The sequence below is a fragment of the Cetorhinus maximus genome, chromosome 8, assembly GCF_964194155.1.
Source record: "Cetorhinus maximus chromosome 8, sCetMax3.hap1.1, whole genome shotgun sequence".
NCBI classification, from domain to species: domain Eukaryota; kingdom Metazoa; phylum Chordata; class Chondrichthyes; order Lamniformes; family Cetorhinidae; genus Cetorhinus; species Cetorhinus maximus.
This window is the reverse complement of record NC_135886.1, coordinates 109,742,385-109,761,658: the sequence shown is the minus strand read 5'-3', so window position 1 is coordinate 109,761,658 and position 19,274 is coordinate 109,742,385. Positions and strand designations below refer to the sequence as shown.

At 42.1% G+C, this 19,274-nt stretch overlaps 1 protein-coding gene across 1 annotated transcript in view; it reads right to left on the bottom strand.

The window, feature by feature from the left end:
- The window catches only part of las1l (LAS1 like ribosome biogenesis factor), a 97,463-nt gene that overhangs the window by 54,115 nt on the left and 24,074 nt on the right, over positions 1 to 19,274 (bottom strand). Inside the window, exons 6-7 of the mRNA XM_078547430.1 lie at positions 16,968 to 17,014; positions 6,838 to 6,947 (exon numbers count right to left, since the gene is read on the bottom strand). Of these exons, the coding sequence (XP_078403556.1) occupies positions 6,838 to 6,947; positions 16,968 to 17,014 (157 nt within the window). The remainder of the gene's footprint in view (positions 1 to 6,837; positions 6,948 to 16,967; positions 17,015 to 19,274) is intronic.

Below are 19,274 nucleotides of genomic sequence, written 5' to 3'. Positions count from 1 at the left end.
TAGTTAAAATATATTAAATCACTTTGAAATGAATTACGTAGCCAAATACACCAGTGATTCCCTACTCTTTACAGAAAGTTTTATGTAGGATCAATCTATTTGGGGCAATTGAGTGTGAAAAGTTGGTTATGACGCCAGAAGGACTTTACACTTCTTCAGATAATGCCAGGTACTCTTTTAACATCCATCTGAACCACTTGGACAAAGAAGGCCAGGTTTTATATCTCACCTGAATAATGCAAACTTTATAACAGCTGTAGAGAAGGATGAAATTTACCACATTGAACGGAGAGCTTCAATTTTTTTTCATTGAAATGCTCATGTGTTAGTCATGACTCTGTTGGTAGCACTCTCACCTCCAAGACGAAAGGCTGTCAATTCAAGTCCCAATCCAAAACTTGAGCACAGAAAGTCAAGTCTGACACTCCAGTGCAGTACTGAGGGAGTGCTGCACTGCTTTTGGATGAGATGTTAAACAGAGACTCTGCCTGTCCTCTCAGGTGGATGTAAAAGATCAAAGAGCAGGGAAAGTTATTCCTGATGTCCTGGTCAATATTTATCCCTCAATCAACATCACAAGGAGGTCTTGTGGCACAGTGGATAGTGTCCCTGCCTCTGAGCCAGAAGCCCCAGGTTTAAATCCCACTCCAGAACTTGATGGCCACGGAAGGTGTGTCCATAACGTGGCCAAGCAAGTTGATTATCAACCTGTAAATCCTTCCAATATGCTTGTGGCAGGCAGCAGAGGTCAGCTGTGCTCAGTGCAGTGTGGTGCCCCTCAAGCAATACATTGCTGTTTATGGGAGTTTTCTGTGCTCAAACTGTGCTGCATTTCCTATACTAAAGTGACATTTCAAAGTGCTGCATTAGCTGTAAAGCACTTTGAGACATCTGGCAATTGTGAAAGGCTCTATCTAAATGCATGTCTTTCGTCCTTTTCTCATGGAGTTATTTAGAGAAAAAGATTGCAATTTTCCAACTTAACAGCCAGGATTACATAATTATTTCCCTTACTACATAAACAGGCACCTAACAAGCCCCATCTATTTTGGTAAATCTATTTATGTTTCTGTTATTTTTGTGCAGGATGTCATGCATGTGCTATCAAACTGGGATTCCCCAAGGTAACTTTAAGAGTTGTTTTACTAAAAGCTCATGTGTAAAAAGGATCACTAAGTTAAAGGAAATCTACACCTGTAGAGGCAGGATGCAAATTTAACAAAGAAAATCTTTTTATATATGTATACCAGAAAGAGATGGGGTAGGATTACGGAGACTCCCTAACCTACACATCACTAATGAAATTCAAGATTCCGGTTATTGAAAGGTTCAGTGGTTTCAACTAAGAAACAGAAAAGGAAGTTCTTCACCACCATGATATACACGTCAAAACCAGAGGTTAGCTAAACAGTAGCTTTTAGTTTTTCCATTCCATCATGTTTGGCTAAAATACAAACTCAAACGTAATGAAGGGGAATGCCAAAAGTAAACATCTGTAGGTGCACATTAATGTAACAACAATTTTAGTAAATGATGGGCATATGAAAGTTCCCTAATGTATATAACTCAACTGTAGAGAAAGCCCAGCAGTATAATGGATTATTTATTTCCCTTCCAGCTTGGGGTGTGCCTGGAGAGCATGAGCTGTATGACATTTGGGTTAAGTACTGTGGTGGTTACAAGCTTACCACTGGTGGTGGTAGAAACTGGAGATTAATTTAAAGTCGCGGAGGGGAAGCATTTCTTACTTTGCAGGAGATATGGTTTAAAAGTGGTCATTCAAACCATAAAGTTGAATTTTGGGAAAACAAGTATTTTTATTGGCATTCAAGAAAAGTTGACCTAACACTCATTAGACATCTATGCACTCTTGCATCTAGCAGCTGCTTTTGATTACTAGCTGAGCTAAATGGCCAAGGCAACTGTAAGAGCAAGGTGCACTGGGTAATAGAATAATTAAGTATTTTCTTTATCAAGTTAACACAGAAAAAAAGTGAAACACTCAATAAATAGCGGGCTCTATGTCAACTAATTAAAGTTTAGCATATGTCCTGGGCACGTATAATAACCATGTAATTAAAGTAATAACACCACCTTCCCACCACCCCACCCTACACCCTCACCCCCAAAAAAATCCATTTGGTAGAATGAAGCACATTGGTCAACCACATGGCAAATAGCTGAACAAGGATGTAATTATCTGTAATTAAATGAATGAAATTGTGTTTTGACATACAAACCAGAAGATTTGAGAAAACTTCAGAAAAAAAGCATACAAATACAATATTTCCAAATGAATGAAAAGGTTTCATAAGAACATTAGGAGGAGGTGTAAGCCATTCGGCCCCTCAAGCCTGCTCCACCATTCAATAAGATCATGGCTGATCTGCCCCAGGCCTCAACTCCTCTTTCGTGCCAGCTCCTCATAGCCCTCAACCCCACCCCGATATTTCAAAAATCTATCTACCTCATATTTAAATGCTTTCAGCGATCGAGCCTCCACAACTCTCCGGGGTAGAGAATTCCAGACATTCACTACCCTCAGAAGAAATTCCTTCGCATCTCAGTTTTAAACGTGTCCCCTTATTCTGTAACTATGTCCCCTGGTTCGAGATTCCCCCGCTGGTGGAAACATCTTCTCAACATATACCCTGTCAAGTCCCCTCAGAATCTTGTAAGTTTCAATAAGATCACCCTCATTCGTCTAAACTCCAAAGAATAAAAGGCTATAATAAGTTGGAAGGTTAAAAGTAAATATTTGAGTGCAAAGATTAAAAAGTACATCAATGTTAAACAACAGTAAAGTCTCCAAAAACCAAGAGAAGGGAGAGAGATGGTGGTGGGGTGTCAGCCAGAGACCTAAGCGAGTCATGACATATTGATAGGAAAGCCAGAAAGCGGAATCCTCATGTTATATATGAAGATAATTAAAATTACCATGAATTTGCACACTTACAATGGAGGAGTGCCAATTCAAAATGGAGAGCAAGGAGGAGTAGAAAGGGCAGTACCTGAGATTACCTTAGAGCATTACAAAAAGTGAATAAGATAGCAATGGTCAGATATTCAATATTTTATCACTAAGAATATCTACCAAGGAGAACAACTTTCACTTCAGACCAGGACAAAAGTTTTGTCAAGCTGGTTAATGTGTCCAGGGGTACTGAATTCCACAATCTCAGGCAGCGTGTTTTACTGATCTACGCGCCAAAGCTGTTTTCAATTGAATTCAAAAGCAGAATTCAATTGAAACATTTTTCTCCTTCATCTTTCTCCAATGCTAGTCATGGATTATTCATAACGAACACCATGTTCAAACACAAGGATGCTCATAAGTGTACCTGGTACCAGTGCACCTTGAGTCAAAAGTCGATGATAAACTTTATTGTTGTCTCATCGGACCCAAGGCCATATGTTCTGGACACTCAGGTGAAAAGTGGGGAGCTGTTAACTGGTCACCACTTGGAGAGTTGGATTCAGCGTGTGGGACATGGGCCGGACAGTCACGGGAGGCCCAAACATGCTGTGAGGGTCGCCTGGGAATGTCAGGCAGACGTTTCCATGCGAAATGATTTCAACTCGCACCTCCGGAAGAATTTCTCTTGTATCCCAGGTGAGGTCAAGGACACGAGAGTCCAAATGGACCACTTTCATGACCTCAATCGTCGAGGCGGCTACATAAAGCTGTGGATTGAAGGCAGTCAGTGCCTGTCGTGGCAGCAATTCTAGGACCGCTGGTGGACACCAGTGGTGAGGGAGGCTGGGTTCTTTGTCCAGGTGAGGTGGGGGGGGGGACAACTTTCCTTAGTGGAGGAGTTCAAGTTCGGGATCTTGCTCGCAAGTGATGGTAGGGGGGAGCGTGACATTGACCAGTGGGTCGGTGTGGCACTATACTGGTCCGTGGTGGTGAAGCGGGAGCTGAGGTTTAGGACAAAGCTCTTGGTTTACTGGTCGATCTACGTCCCCATCCTCCCTTATGGTCATGAACTATGGGTAATGACCAAAAGGATAAGATTGCAGGTACAAGTGGCAGAATTGAGGTTTCTCCGCAGGGTTGCTGGGTGTACTCTCCAGGGCTGGGCGAAGAGTTCAGCAACCTGGGAGAGCCTCGGGGTAGAGTTGCTGCTCCTCTGGATCAAGGGGGAAGGGAAAAGGGGGGGCCAGTTGAGGTGGTTTGGGCATCTAATAAGGATGCCCCCGGTAGGCTCCCACTGGAGCTGTACCAGGCACGGCGCACTGGGCAGAGACCTCAAGGCCAACCCAGGACTCGCTGGAGGGATTACATCTCAGCTGGCCTTGGAAGGCCTGGGAATCCCCCAGGAGAAGCTGGAATCTATGGCTGAGGAAAGGGAAGTCAGGTCGGTCCTGCTCAGCTTACTGCCAACACGACCCTCACCAGGAGAAGTGACGTGAAAATGGATGGATGGATCTTTCTCCCTATTTCGTCATTTAGGGAGCCCCGGCTTTGATAGTCCTACCTTTCCCCCTCATGGGAATGCATCTCGACTATACCCGAACTCTTTCCTCTTTAAAGGCAGCCCATTTTTTAAATACAATTTTGCCTACCAATTTTTGTTCTAATTTACCTGTGCCAGATCTGTTCTCAGCCCATTGAAATTGGTCCTCCCACAAATTAATTACATTTACTCTGAACTGGAACTGGTCCTTGTCCTTTTCCATCTCTAACCTTATGATACGTATCTACCTTATCATAGTATCATCCTCTAAACTGTTCCCCTAGTGACACGACCACTTATCCCATCTCATTCCCTCAACCCAGATCGAACAATGCCGCCTTCTTTGTTGAACTGGAAACAGTGATGTAAAGAATCTCCCTGAACACACTTCAGAAACTCTTCCCCCTTTACACCATTATTATCCCAGTCAATAATTGAAGCCATAGCAAAACTGAAGTCAATGGGAATCATGGGGTAAAATGCTCCACCGGTTGGAGTCATACCTAGCACAATGGAAGATGGTTGTAGTTGTTGGAGGCAAATCATCTCAGTCCCAGGACGACAGGAGTTGCAAGAGTTCCTCAGGATAGTGTCCTAGGCCCAGCTGCTTCATCAATGACCTTCCCTCCATCAGGTGGTCAGAAATGGGGATGTTCGATGATGACTGCACAATGCTCAGCACCGTTCGTGACTCCACAGATACTGAAGCAATCCATGTCCACATGCAGCAAAACCCAATCATCACTTAGGTTTGGGCTGATAAGTGGCAAATAACATTCATGTCACACATATGCCAGGCAATAACCACCTCCAACAAGAGAGAATCTAACCACCTCCCCATGACAGTCATTGGTATTACCATAGCTGAATCCCCCACTATCAACATCCTGGGGGTTACCAGTGACCAGAAACTGAACTGGACCAGCCATATAAGTGCCATGGCTACAAGAGCAGGTCAGAGGCTAGGAATTCTGCAGCAAGTAATCTCACCTCCCAACGCCTGTCTATCACCTATAAGGCACAAGTCAGGAGTGTGATGGAATACTCACCACTTGCCTGGATGAGTGCACTCCAACACCACTCAAGAAGCTTGACACCATCCAGGACAAAGCAGCCCACTTGACTGGCACCCCATCCACCACTGGCACACAATGGCACAAGATGCACTGGAACAACTCACCAAGGTTCCTTTGACAGCACCCTCCAAACCCGCAACCTCTACCACCTAGACGGACAAGGGCAGCAGAAGCATGGGAACACCACACCTGCAAGTTCCCCTCCAAGCCACACACCATTCTGACTTGGAACTGTAACACCATTCCTTCACTGTCACTGGGTCAAAATCCTGGAACTCCATCCCTAACAGCACTATGGGTGTACCTACACCGCATGGACTGCAATGGTTCAAGAAGTTGGCTCACCGCCACTTTCTCAACAGCAATTAGGGATGGGCAACAAATGCTGACCTAGCCAGCAACATACACATCTTGTGAAAGAATGAATTTTAAAAACTCTACAGTTTCATTCAGTCTTATTGAGCAATAGCTTTACGGCAGCACGAGCACCTCATCTGAAGAACAACACGCTGCAAACTTTGAGGTGACTGTTTTGAACCTGGAAACCTATGGAACATAATTTCTACTCCAGACAGCGGAATTAAAACAAGACAGACAAAAAGAAAATATGGGCAAGAGGAAAAGCAGAATGGAAGACAAACAGAAGAGAGGGGGATCCAAAACAATTAGAATGAGAAATAAATTAAGAGGCAGTTACAGAAGGATGAAAAAAAATCACTTCACAGGAGATTAAGGAAAGCAAACATAACTTTCTAGAGAGGAGATGATTTCTCTAATGAGAATCCCCAAGCCTTACAGATACCAACAATGTTAATGCTTAGCCTTTGTGCAATTCCTAAGCTCATTTCAATGGCAACCAGAAACGGACCACATAAACAAAGCATCAAAGCAGGCGACAACAACAGGTCCCCAAGAACACTTAAGAACCAAAGATTAAAAACATGAGGAAAGATGACAAGAGTAAAAAGCTAAACTGTTAACCCTGTTCCTCTTTTTACAGAAACTGCTAGACCGCCTGAGTATTTCCAGCATGTTCCGTTTATATTTCAGATTTACAGCATCTGCTCTAACTTGCTCTTGTATTAAAATCCCTTCTCTCAGATAAGGGACCATACATATAATTTAAAACTCTCAGAGCACTGGTGGCAGATGCAGGGACAAGGGGAGGCACTATACTGTTGAAGGAAGCTTCCTTTCCCATCCCTCCCTGTTCAAGACACAGTCCAATATACAAGTACAGCCAACTAAAGCTGCATATTTTGGTCTTTGTTAGGCTCGCCACAAAACATCCATTTCTAACTTACCTGTTCTCCCAAGCATGTTTCTTAACTTGTGATAAAATCCATTCAACTTCAGGGCTCGGAGTACTCCAGATTCTCTTTGCTTTGAAAACTAACTTCTGTTCCATCAAAACCTAGGAATTAAAAATATAATTTCAGGTGCATTGTCAACTTTTAGCAAGAGATTCCAGGTTAATCCGCCCAAACTGGTTAATTGATTTTTGGGAAGGGAAAAACAGAACTTCAGGACAGAAACAGGTCAGTTTCCACTGCTTCTGTCAAAAACAAAATAAAATTGCTTAGTTATGGATGCGCATAAAGTGCCTATCTTTGGTGCATTAAAGTGGCATCACACCTGTCTGCCCAAGTGGGCATTCAAAATTGTAATGGAAATTCTAATGGTGACGACATGTTAGAAGGATGAAACAGGACAGGTAGAAAATTCTTTCACCTAATCTATCTCATGAATAATAATTTCTATCTGCAAACTAAGATAGAACTGTGTAACATTTTAGACAAAAAGAACTGTAAATATAACTCCAATTTGCCACCTGGTTACCATTGATTGAGTTCAATTTTAAAAGAAGCAATTTTTAAATCCTGAACAAAAGTTTGACAGAGTAGTGTCGAACGATTGTGGGCAACGGTTAGAATCATAGAGTCATAGAGGTCTACAACACAGAAAAAGGCCCATTTTCCAGCACTAGGCCCATAGCCTTGTATACCATGGCAACACAAGTGCACATCCAAATATTTCTTAAATGTTATGAGGGCTTCTGTCTCTACCACCCTTTCAGGCAGTGAGTTCTAGATTCTCACCACCCTCTGGTTGAAAAAATTCTTCCTCACATCCCCTCCAAACCTCCTGCCCCTTACCTTAAATCTATGCCCCCCTGGTTATTGATCCCTCCAAGGGGAAAAGTTCCTTCCTGTCTACCCTATCTATGCCCCTCAATTTTATACACCTCAATCATGTCTCCCCTCAAACTCCTCTGCTCCAGGGAAAATAACCCCAGTCTATCCAATCTCTCCTCATAACTAAAACTCTCCAGCCCAGGCAACACCCTGGTAAATCTCCTCTGCACTCTCTCTAGTGCAATCACATCCATCCTATAATGCGGATTCCAGAACTGCACACAATACTCTAGTTGTGGCCTAATCAGCGTTTTATACAGTCCCAGCATAACCTCCCTGCTCTTATATTCAATGCCTCGGCTAATAAAGGCAAGTATCCCATATGCCTTCTTAACCACCTTATCTACCTGTCCCGCTATATTAAGGGGCGGTGGACGTGCACACCAAGGTCCCTCTGACCCTCCGTACTTCCCAGGGTCCTACCATTCATCATGTATTCCCATGCCTTGTTTGTCCTGCCCAAGCGTATCACCTCACACTTATCCGGATTAAATTCCATTTGCCACTGATCAGCCCATCTGACCAGCCTGTCTATATCCTCCTGTAATCTAAGGCTATCCTCCTCACTATTGATCACCCCACCAATTTTCGTGTCATCCACGAACTTACTGATCAACTCTCCTACATTCAAATCTAAATCATTTATATATACCGCAAACAGCAAGGGACCCAACACAGATTCCTGTGGAACCCCACTGGACACAGGCAGCAAGTCACAAAAACACCCCTCGACCGTCACCCTCTGCTTCCTGCCGCTCAGCCAATTCTGGATCCAATTTGCCAAATTGCCTTGAATCCCACGGGCTCTCACCTTCATCATCAGTCACCCATGTGGGACCTTATCAAAAGCCTTGCTGAAGTCAAAGTAGACCACGTCAAATGCATTGCCCTCATCTACACACCTGGTCACCTCTTCGAAAAATTCAATCAAATTGGTCAGACATGACTTCCCCTTAACAAAACCATGTTGACTCTCCTTGATTAATCCCTGCCTCTCCAAGTATAAATTAATTCTGTCCCTCAGAATTACTTCCAGTAGTTTCCCCATCACTGAGGTTAGACTGACAGGCCTGTATTTCCCTGGTTTATCCCTTTCTCCCTTCTTGAATAATGGTGCCACATTGGCTGTCCTGCGTTCCTCTGGCTCCTCTCCTGTGGCCAGAGGGGTATTGAAAATTATTGCCAGCGCCCGTTTTCTCCTTCCTTGCCTCACTCAACAGCCTGGGATACATTTCATCCGGGCCTGGAGGTTTATCTATTTTTAAGCCTGCCAGACCACTTAGAAACTCCTCCCTTTCTATACTAATTTCTTTAATTATATCACAGTCCTTCTGCCTGTTTCCACAACCACGTCATCCCTCTCACTTGTGAACACTGACACAAAGTATTACTTTAGAACCCTACCTACGTCTTCCAGCTCCACAAACAAATTATCACTATGGTCCTTAATGGGGCCTACTCTTTCCCTAGTTATCCTCTTACTCTTAATGTACTTGTAAATTAACTTTGGATTTTCCTTTATTTTACCTGCCAATGTTTTACCACGCCCCCTTTTTGCTTTCCTAATTTCCTTTTTAAGTTCCCCCTACACATTCTATTCTTCTCTAGGGCTTCCGCTGTTTTGAGCCCTCGGTATCTGCCATAAGCCTCCCTTTTTCCCTTTAGCCAATCCTGTATATCCTTCGACATCCAGGGTTCCCTGGATTTGTTGGTCCCACCCTTTGTCTTTACTGGAATATGTTGGCCCTGTACTCTCCCTATTTCCATCTTGAATGAGTCCCACTACTCTGACACAGATTTACCTAAAAGAAGCTGCTCCCAGTCCACTCTGGCCAAATCATATCTGATGTTAATAAAATCGGCTTTCCCCCAATTTAGAACTCTGATTTCTAGCCCATCCTTGTCCTTTTCCATAACAACCTTGAATCTAACGGAGTTATGATCACTATCTACAAAATGCTCCCTCATTGATACCTCTACCACTTGGCCGGCTTCATTCCCTAAAATTAAGTCCAGGACCGCCCCTTCTCTTATAAGGCCTTCAACGTACTGGCTTAAAAAGCTCTCGTGAATGCATTTTAAGAATTCCACTCCCTCTAAACCTATCACACTATGGCTAACCCAGTTAATGTTGGGGAAGTTGAAATCCCCCGCTATTACTACCCTATTATTTTTACACTTCTCTGAAATTTGCCTACATATCTGCTCTTCTATTTCTCTGACTGTTTGGGGGCCTATAGTGCACTCCCAGCAATGTGATTGCTCCTTTTCTGTTTTTAAGTTCTACCCATATGGCTTCATTTGAGGAGCCTTCTAAAATGTCATCCCTCCTTATTGCTGTAATTGATTCCTTAATCAATATTGCAAAACCCCCTCCTCTTTTACCTCCTTCCCTGTCGCACCTGAAGGCCCTATATTCTGGAATATTGAGCTGCCAATCCTGCTCCTCTCTCAACAATGTTTCTATGACAGCAATTACACCATACTTCCATGTGTTAATTTGTGCCCTCAACTCATCTGCCTTATTCGTCAGACTCCTTGCATTAAAATAAATACCATCCAACCTTGTCAATCTCCCTTGTGTCTTATCTGGCCTATAATTTCTATGCCTTCCAGACTCACTTGCTTTCTCTTCTAATTTTGGCTGAGCATCTCCGCCTGCTGAACCTCCTCTTAGGATCCCACCCCACTGCCAAGTTAGTTTAAAGCCTCCCCCAACAGCACTAGCAAACCTCCCCGCAAGGATGTTGGTCCCATTCCAGTTCAGGTGCAACCTGTCCGCCTTGTACAGGTCCTACCGCCCCTAATGTCGATCCCAATGTCCCAGAAATCTAAAGCCCTCCCTCCTGCACCATCTCTCCAGCCACACATTCATATGGACTAACCTATTTCTATATTCACTAGCGCATGTGATTACTACCTTTGAGGTCCTGTTTTTTAATCTGCTTTCTAGCTTAGCTTTCTAAATTCTGCTTGCAGGAAAGAATGAAGCACATTATTGCAGATCTGGAGTCACACATAGGCCAGACCAGGTAAGGGTGGCAGATTTCCTTTCCTAAAGGACACTAATGAACCAGATGTGTTTTTACAACAAATCGGCAAGGATTCCAGATTTTTATTGAATTAAAATTTCACCATCTGCAGTGGTGGGATTCAAACCTGGGTTCCCAGAGCATTACCCTGGGTCTCAAATACTAGTCCAGTGAGAATGCCACTATGCCACCGCCTACCCTAAATTTTTTTGCTTTTCAAATTGTAGTGAGGTTAATTGTGGAGTTCCACAGATGTTGGCATTAAGACCCCTACTCTTTTTGATCTAAATTAATGACCTAGACCTTGTTGTACATGACAATTTCAATATGTGCATGCTGCAAAATTTGGAAATAGTGAACTGTGAGAAGGGTAGTGTTAAGTTTTGAAAGGACATAGGAGGTTGGTGGAATGTGCGGACATGTGGTAGATGAAATTTAATGAAGAAAAGTATGAACAATTCATTTTGCTCAGAAGAGCGTGAAGAGACAATGTAAAATAAAGGGTGCGATTCTCACAAGGATACAGGGGCAGAGGGCCTTGATGTGTGTGTGCGCGCGCATAAATCATCAAAGGTGGCGGACAGGTTGTGAAAAAGTGCACAAAGCACACAGGATCCTGCACTTCATATAAATAGGGGCACAGAGTATAAAAACAAATAGGTTATGATAAACCTGTATAAAACACTGGCTCTAGAACAAAGAGAGTATTGCACTCAGTTCCAAGCACCACACTTTAGGAAGAATGTGGTGGCAAAAGAGAGTGCAGAAAAGATTCACAAGAAAGTTTCCAGGGATAAGGAAACTCAGTTAAGTAAAAGAACTGGAAAAGTTGTGGCTGTTTCCACTGGAGAAGAGACGGTTGAGAGGAGACTTGATGGAGGTATTCAAAATCATGAGGGAACTGGACAGAGCAGATGGAGAGAAGGATCGCGAACCAGAGGGCACAGATTTAAGGTAATTGGCAAAAGCAGCAATCACGACATGATTAGGATCTAGAATATACTGGCAGAGAGGGTGAAGACAGATTTCGTCATGGCATTCAAAAAGGAATTGGATTATTTGAAAAGGAAAAAAATTGCATGGCTATAGGGAAAAAGTAGGGAGTAGCACTCGGGAAATTGCTCTTGCAGCGAGCTAGGGCGAACACAATGCTGTAACCACTGATTCTGTTTTTGCTTTGATTGTTCTTAATACAATGTAATCAAGTATGGGGACAGGAATATGTAACACTGGCTTAGAGTTTCCAGCAACACAGAGTGAAATGCAAAGCAATCAACCATGATGACCTTCTTGGTTAAATAGCATGTCAACGTTCACTGCTTAGGCTTTGCTGAGATATCAGAGAGCTATGCAGCGGTTTGTGCTCCAGTGTCAGCACCTTCATTAAATGAGGATGAAAGAAATGCCAACTTAGTCATATAATTTACTTTGAAGTTATAACAAGATGAACTCAATGGATAGATTTTATGCTTTATCCAATTAGTTATTTGCAGCCAACAAATTATGCTTCGTTTTCAGTTTTCAGAATACTCTTCCCCCCACCTCCAGCCCCCATTCAGCACAAATTAAATGAGATACAACAATTCATCTACATAGAATCCAAGAGACTGTAACTAGTACTGCATTAATAACACCACATTTTCCTCCCAGCTTATTACCCTTCGAAACACAATCAAAAAAATTCTCCCAACCGCACTCACCAGTTACAGGCTGCACCAAATTGTTTTATAGCACACTCGTTGCTCAGAATCTAAAATTAATACCTAAATACTCAAACTACTGAACACAATAATTCAAATACTACATCAAGCATTTTTTTCTCAAAAGGCCAAGAGAATGGAAGCTGTTTTTTTCTTGGTATCAGAAATGTTGATCAAAAACATCCAGCAGAGACACAAACAAAAATTAATAAATGTTCAGTGTCAATTTACAACATATCTCACAACTGTGCTTATGAAATCTAATGAAAGCTACAGGCTTATAAAACAGTCCTTAAACAATTCCTATTAACCTGAGCATTAATGAGAGAAAATAAAAACCACCAGGGTAATCATTCCATTTCTACTCTTTCATTAAAAGAAAATCAAATTGTACTAACTAGCCTTTGGTAATTCAAGCTAGCAACGTGAATAAAAATGTTTAAATACATCATGTAACATAAAATGAAAGCTGAAAAATATGAACTTTTTATATGTTGAACTACCTTTTATGGCTAATGCTTTTTACATTAACAATTTTAGAGCAGTCATTCTGAATAAACTTTGTGAAAAATTCTTAACCTAGAGTGTACACTCTTCCACATACATCCAGTCAACCCTATTTGAATGTATGGGGCAAAAAAAATGGCAAAGGGAGAGAGAAAAATATGGGAAAGAGAAAACAGACTTAGGTTTACAGTGTTTTATCTGGCATCCATTTTAACAGGGCATCATGTAAACTTCCTGCTCTTTTTCAAATAGTGCTGTGGAATCTTTAAACACTCTCTTGAACTGCCTGAGCAGGTAAATAGAGCATCAGCCCAATGTCTCATCCAAAGAACAGCACCTCCAAAACAATACTGTCTGTAATGAAGGAAGTGTCAGCCTAATTCTGACAAGGACTAGAACCCATCATCTTTTCACCGCTACAAACTGAGCGAAGTTAAAACGATAAAAAGGTTAATTATATAAAACGGAAAACATAATTATATAGCATAAGGTAAACTTAGACTATTTGAAAGTAAACTAAGAAAGCAGACAGATAAACATAGGTGGAAGTTAGCAAACAGCTCATCAGTAAAAGGCAAAGCGATGAATATCTGAAACAAATATGCAATGAAATCAAGTACTTAGAGAGGCAAAACAACCTTCTGGATCAGGCATAGCAGCCCCAGCTGAATCAACATAACCATATCAAGTTTTTCCCATTTCAGGGCATCTTCCACTTACAAAATACAAATTAAAAATATTCCTCCCACCATTTGAGGGTGCCCTCCTTTGGTCAAGACTCCTCAAACTGAAGAAAATAACAAAAACTGTGACTTTCCATTACCAATAACTTCATAAATACTTCTATTAAAACTATTAGCATGGTACTGAATTAAGTACATTACAGGATAGCCTACAGTCTAGCTGTCATCAAAATGCCCTGGGAAGTTTCAAAAGTCAAATGCATAACAAAGCAAAGAATTTGCCCTGACAATTTTGGCAACTTTTTAAAAATTCATTCACTGGACATGGCTTCATTGACTGGGCTAGCATTTATTGCCTATTCCTGGTTGCCCTTGAGCAGGTGGTGGTGAGCTACCTTCTTGAACCGCTGCAGTCCATGTGGTGTAGGTACACCCACAGTGCTGTTAGAAAGGGAGTTCCAGGATTTTGACCCAGGGATAATGAAGGAACAGCGATATATTTCCCAGTCAGGATGGTAAGTGACTTGGAGGGGAACATCCAAGTGGTGGTGTTCCCATCTGTCTGCTGCCCTTGTCCTTCTAGACGGTTGTGGTCGTGGGTTTGGGAGGTGCTGTCAAAGGAGCCCTGGTGAATTCCTGTAGTGCATCTTGTAGATGGTACACACTTGGCTCGGTGAGTAGCTCTCTCACCCAAGTCAGTAACTTGTAGGTTTGAGCCCCACAACAGAACTTGAGCTCAGCATCTAGGTTAATACTTCACTGAAGGACTGAGGGAGTGTTACATTATCAGAGATATTGTCCTTCAGATCAGATTTCCCAGCTGCCTGTTCCAGCCATTTAGCTGCATGTTAAAGATCCCATGGCACTATTTGAAAAGAGGAGAGTTCTCCTCGTCTTGCCTACATTCCCTCTCATCTATTTCTGATGGAATTAGTTGAGTTACTTATGAAAGCCAGTTGTTTCCAGGATCTTCCAGAAACTGACATTGGGCTAGATTTTATGGCCGCAAATGCCAACCCCCACCTACTCCTGCACTGTTGTAAAATAGGGTGCGATGACATTGGGTAATACGATGCCAGCTAGTCTCCAAAATTACAGAAGGCGAGCGGAAATCAGAAGCCCACCTGCCATTTTGAAATGGCTAACTAACAAGCCATTGAGCTTATTAATCATCTAATCAACTGCAACTTTTCATTGCCAGCTGCATTTTTCAGGCGTCAGAACGTTTTACAACAGAAATGAAAAGGTGGCACAAGGGTGGAAGGAAAAGGCCTGCCATCGAGACCATGGCCAACTATAGCAGCAGATCCTTGCTGAAAATGTTAGCATCTGTACATTTTTTTTTTAAACCTTTTGGAGCCTGCCATAATAACGAGATTGAAAGAGGAGGCATTTAAATTTGTAACTGTTCCCGTTAACAGTATAACTTTGTCTGCCACATGACATCCCAGCCGAGGCTCCCGACTGGGGTGCTCCATGCCCATCACACTGCTAACCTTTCCACTCGACGGCCACTAATGGCTATCCGATGCTAGAATTGACGAGTTGAAGCAGCAGGGGCAGGGACCTGGGGTGGGAGCAAGCAGAGCACTCACTTTCTGTTCTTCTTCCCTCACCCTGCCATAAACCTAAAATCCAGGCCATTGTTTTTTGCCTAATGAAGTCCATGTCATAATTTGTTTAAAAAGAACTACACATATTTATTTCTTAAACAGTCCATTTTCCTTTTACTGAACCAAAGCCACAAATAACTACAGGTTATGCAAAGGTAAATTATTGCTGAAAAAAAAGAGATGTCTAAGCTTTTCGTTTTGCACTCATCAGGACACTCGCAAGAATACCAATATAAGGGGAAGGCAACAATTTATGCTGTATGCGAAGAGAGTGCTGATTGGTTGGCAAGTGGTGTTGCCATGGAGAATGTACTACTGATGGTGAATGACAGTTAACTGCTAAGCATTGTTTGAAATTTAAACCAGGCAGCTTGACCAATGAGTCAGCAAATGGCTGTCGCTTATTTTGTTTAGCTAAAAAAGGCACAATGTATGTACATGATACGTTTTGCTATATTTAAATCCGCAGCTGCATGCAACAATTTCCTTAAATGTTTTGATGGACTCCATCTGCATTCAAATTCACCTATGGAATGGAGCAGTCAAATGAACTCCCCTTCCTGACGTACTAGCTGAGAAATCTGCCAGGGGATTCTCTACGAAAGTCTACCTTCACTGGTCAATATAAGAGTTGGGATTCTTAAAGTTCCACGCACTATAAGATTGGTCTTATCGGTAAACTTGTCAGTAGGGTCTGAACCATTTGCTCACATGGCTACTGTGATCAGATTATTTCGCACTGTATATCACGCAAGCTCACGACCGGTCCCAAGACCAACACTTTCAGCTCTGAAAAATGCCCAGTCCACCTCAGATTACCCTGGAAGGGCAAGGTATCTCAAAAATTTGAGCAACAGGTGAAGCTAGCTGTTTCATGCTGCTACTATGCAGTAGCAACACGAGTGGTATTCGCCACTAACAGGTTGCTGCTGTCAAGCCAAAAAGACTTTCTGCCTATCACACAAATGAATAATGTGGTAGATGAATTTAGTGCCAGCGAGATGCTAGGTATGGAGGCCATATGTCACGAAGACTGGTGAATTGTATCAAACAGCATGTCCCAGCCACTGTTTGTAACAGGCAGGGTACAGACCGTACCCAATCAATTTTGCAAGCCTGTGCTTGCAAAACTCAAAGTCTAGCATTAAATGTGATTCCATGATTGGACAACATATGCTGAATGATCCTCAATGTGCTAAGAATTACGCTGACAACCAATTTAAGAATGGTCAGTCAGGCTTGCAATCTGGCACCTTTGCGTGTACTGGAAGCTACACATTTTAATACACAGGGCCCTGTTCTTTGCAGACAAGACAAGAACGAACATGTACATACATTGCACCTGTTTCAGCTAAATAAAATAAGTGACAGCCACTTACTGACTTATCACTCAGGGCAAAGTCCTGACCAATCAGGGTCAAGCTGATTTTAAATTTCAAACAATGCTTGGCCGTTAACTGTCAGTCACCATCAGTAGTGCATTCTCCATGGCAACGCCCCTTGACAACCAATCAGCACTCTCTTCACATACAGTATAAATCGTTGTCTTCCCCTCATATTGGCATTCTTGCAAGTGTCCTGATGAGTGCAAGACGAAAAGCTTAGACATCTCTTTTTTCAGCAATATCCAAGTTCTGTACTACCAAACGACTAAAGGTGAATTACTGGAATTGAACTGGAAACAAATCTTCCTCGATTAGATACCTGGAATTGTTCTTTCTCAAAGGAAGTCAGCAGTTCTCTGGCTTTGTCTGAGGAAAAAAAGTGGGGAAAATATTAGATATTGAAGATTGATCTTGGTCATCAAACTGCAGCTTTGAGAGAGTGTTTCATATTGGCATTATAGTTTGAAACTATCAAACATTTTATTACTGTACACGGGTTCAAGTTCAGTGATCAAATTCAAAACCTGCTATATTACTATCTTTCCCCATGGATAAAGATACCATCCAGTGTGGTACTATGCAGTTCTTAACCAAAAATCCACAGCTTTGCTTCCTAGACTTGGTCTATTTTAGTTACAACAGTAACTGACATCAATGCTCTGAAATTTGATGAGGGGGCAAGAATAAGCATTCTTCTGATTTCTACTCGAAGACCCAGGTCAAAAAAGGAGATCTGTACATCTAAAAATCAGATGAGAGCAAAGTCAGGTTCAGGAGTAACTTCCGCCCATACCACAGATGAGTAACTTGCACAAGTTTGTAGTCTAGCTTAGGGCAAACTTATTGGATGGAGAGCCACATCTGGGTACGGAATTGTACAGGGTGGGTGGGGAGAAGAGGGGCAGCCATATACACTCAGGAAACAAACAATTATAATAAAGATAAATTTTGGTAAAAATAAACATGAAACTATACAATTATATAACAATTCATTACATACAATAACAAAACCAAAAGCATCATCTTGGCTTAATATGAATAATGCAGTTGGCCGCTCCTCTTTACAATGGCATCATAGTACACAGTCATTTTTTTTTCTCTTTCCACAGATGCTGTCTGGCCTGCTGAGTGCTTCCAGCATTTTCTGTTATTTATTTCAGTTTCCAGCATCCACAGTATTTTGCTTTGGTCCTGCCAAAATAATTGCTGCTTTACTGTGATCTGCAATATGGTTTTGCAAGAACAACCAAGGGCAAAACAGTAAAGCAAAAGAAAACATGGAGAGACCAAAATGTATCTCAGAGACCGTTACCACATTTTGTGGTCAGTGCAGTGATCAGTATCCTTTCTCTACCTCTTATTCCTGGAACTGGGATTTAATAACCTCATGACACAATTAAAAAAGGTGCTCTTATACTCCGTTCCACACCTGTTAAGGAACATGATCTTAATTTTTAATTTTCTCAAAACACTAACTTAAAACCACACACTCTTCGCTTTCTATTACATTTCACATTGCATTCAACATTCTTCTTCTAAAAATCTAAACCTTAAAAGGAACAAAAGATGCTCTTTAAACTAATTTTCAGAAGTGCATAAGCAGCTAATCACTGAGATCTCAAAATGTTAAACCGAGGTTGCTTGCAGAGACCTTCAGACATACATATCTTGGAACTTGCTACAGGTAACAATATTTAGGCTTTGATATTTCAATCCTTTATCCACCAGAATTACAGATCAAATTTTTGTTGGGTCTACAAATCTGCAAGCCTTTTTTTGCCAATTTCCTTAAATCGGTGTCCTCTGATTACAGAGCTTTCTGCTACCAGGAACAGTTTCTCGTTATTTACCTAATCAATACCCTTCATGATTTTGAACACCTCTATTAAAGCTACCCTTAACTATCCCTTCGAATGAGAACACCGCCAGGTTTTCTTATCTCCCAACTTAACTGAAGTTCCTGCTAATGTAACCCCCCTGTTTAAGAAGGGAGTGAGGCAAAAGACGGGAAATTACAGGCCAATTCGACTGACCTCGGTCGTTGGTAAGACTTTAGAGTCCATTATTAAGGGTGAGATTTCAGAATACTTGGAAGTGCATGGTAAAATCAGCATGGTTTCATCAAGGGGAGGTCATGCCTGACAAATCTGTTAGAATTCTTTGGGGAGGTAACGAGTAGGTTAGACAAAGGAGAGCCAATGGATGTTATTTACTTGGACTTCCAGAAGGCCTTTGACAAGGTGCCGCACAGGAGGCTGCTCAGTAAGATAAGAGCCCATGATGTTAGAGGCAAGGTACTAGCATGGATAGAAGATTGGCTGTCTGGCAGGAGGCAGAGAGTGGGGATAAGGGGGTCCTTCTCAGGATGGCGGCCGGTGACTAGTGGAGTTCCGCAGGGGTCAGTGTTGGGACCACAACTTTTCACTTTATACATTAATGATCTAGATGAAGGAACTGAGGGCATCCTGGCTAAGTTTGCAGATGATACAAAGATAGGTGGAGGGACAGGTAGTATTGAGGAGGCGGGGAGGCTGCAGAAGGATTTGGACAGATTAGGAGAATGGGCAAAGAAGTGGCGGATGGAATACAACGTGGGGAAGTGTGAGGTCATGCACTTTGGTAGGAA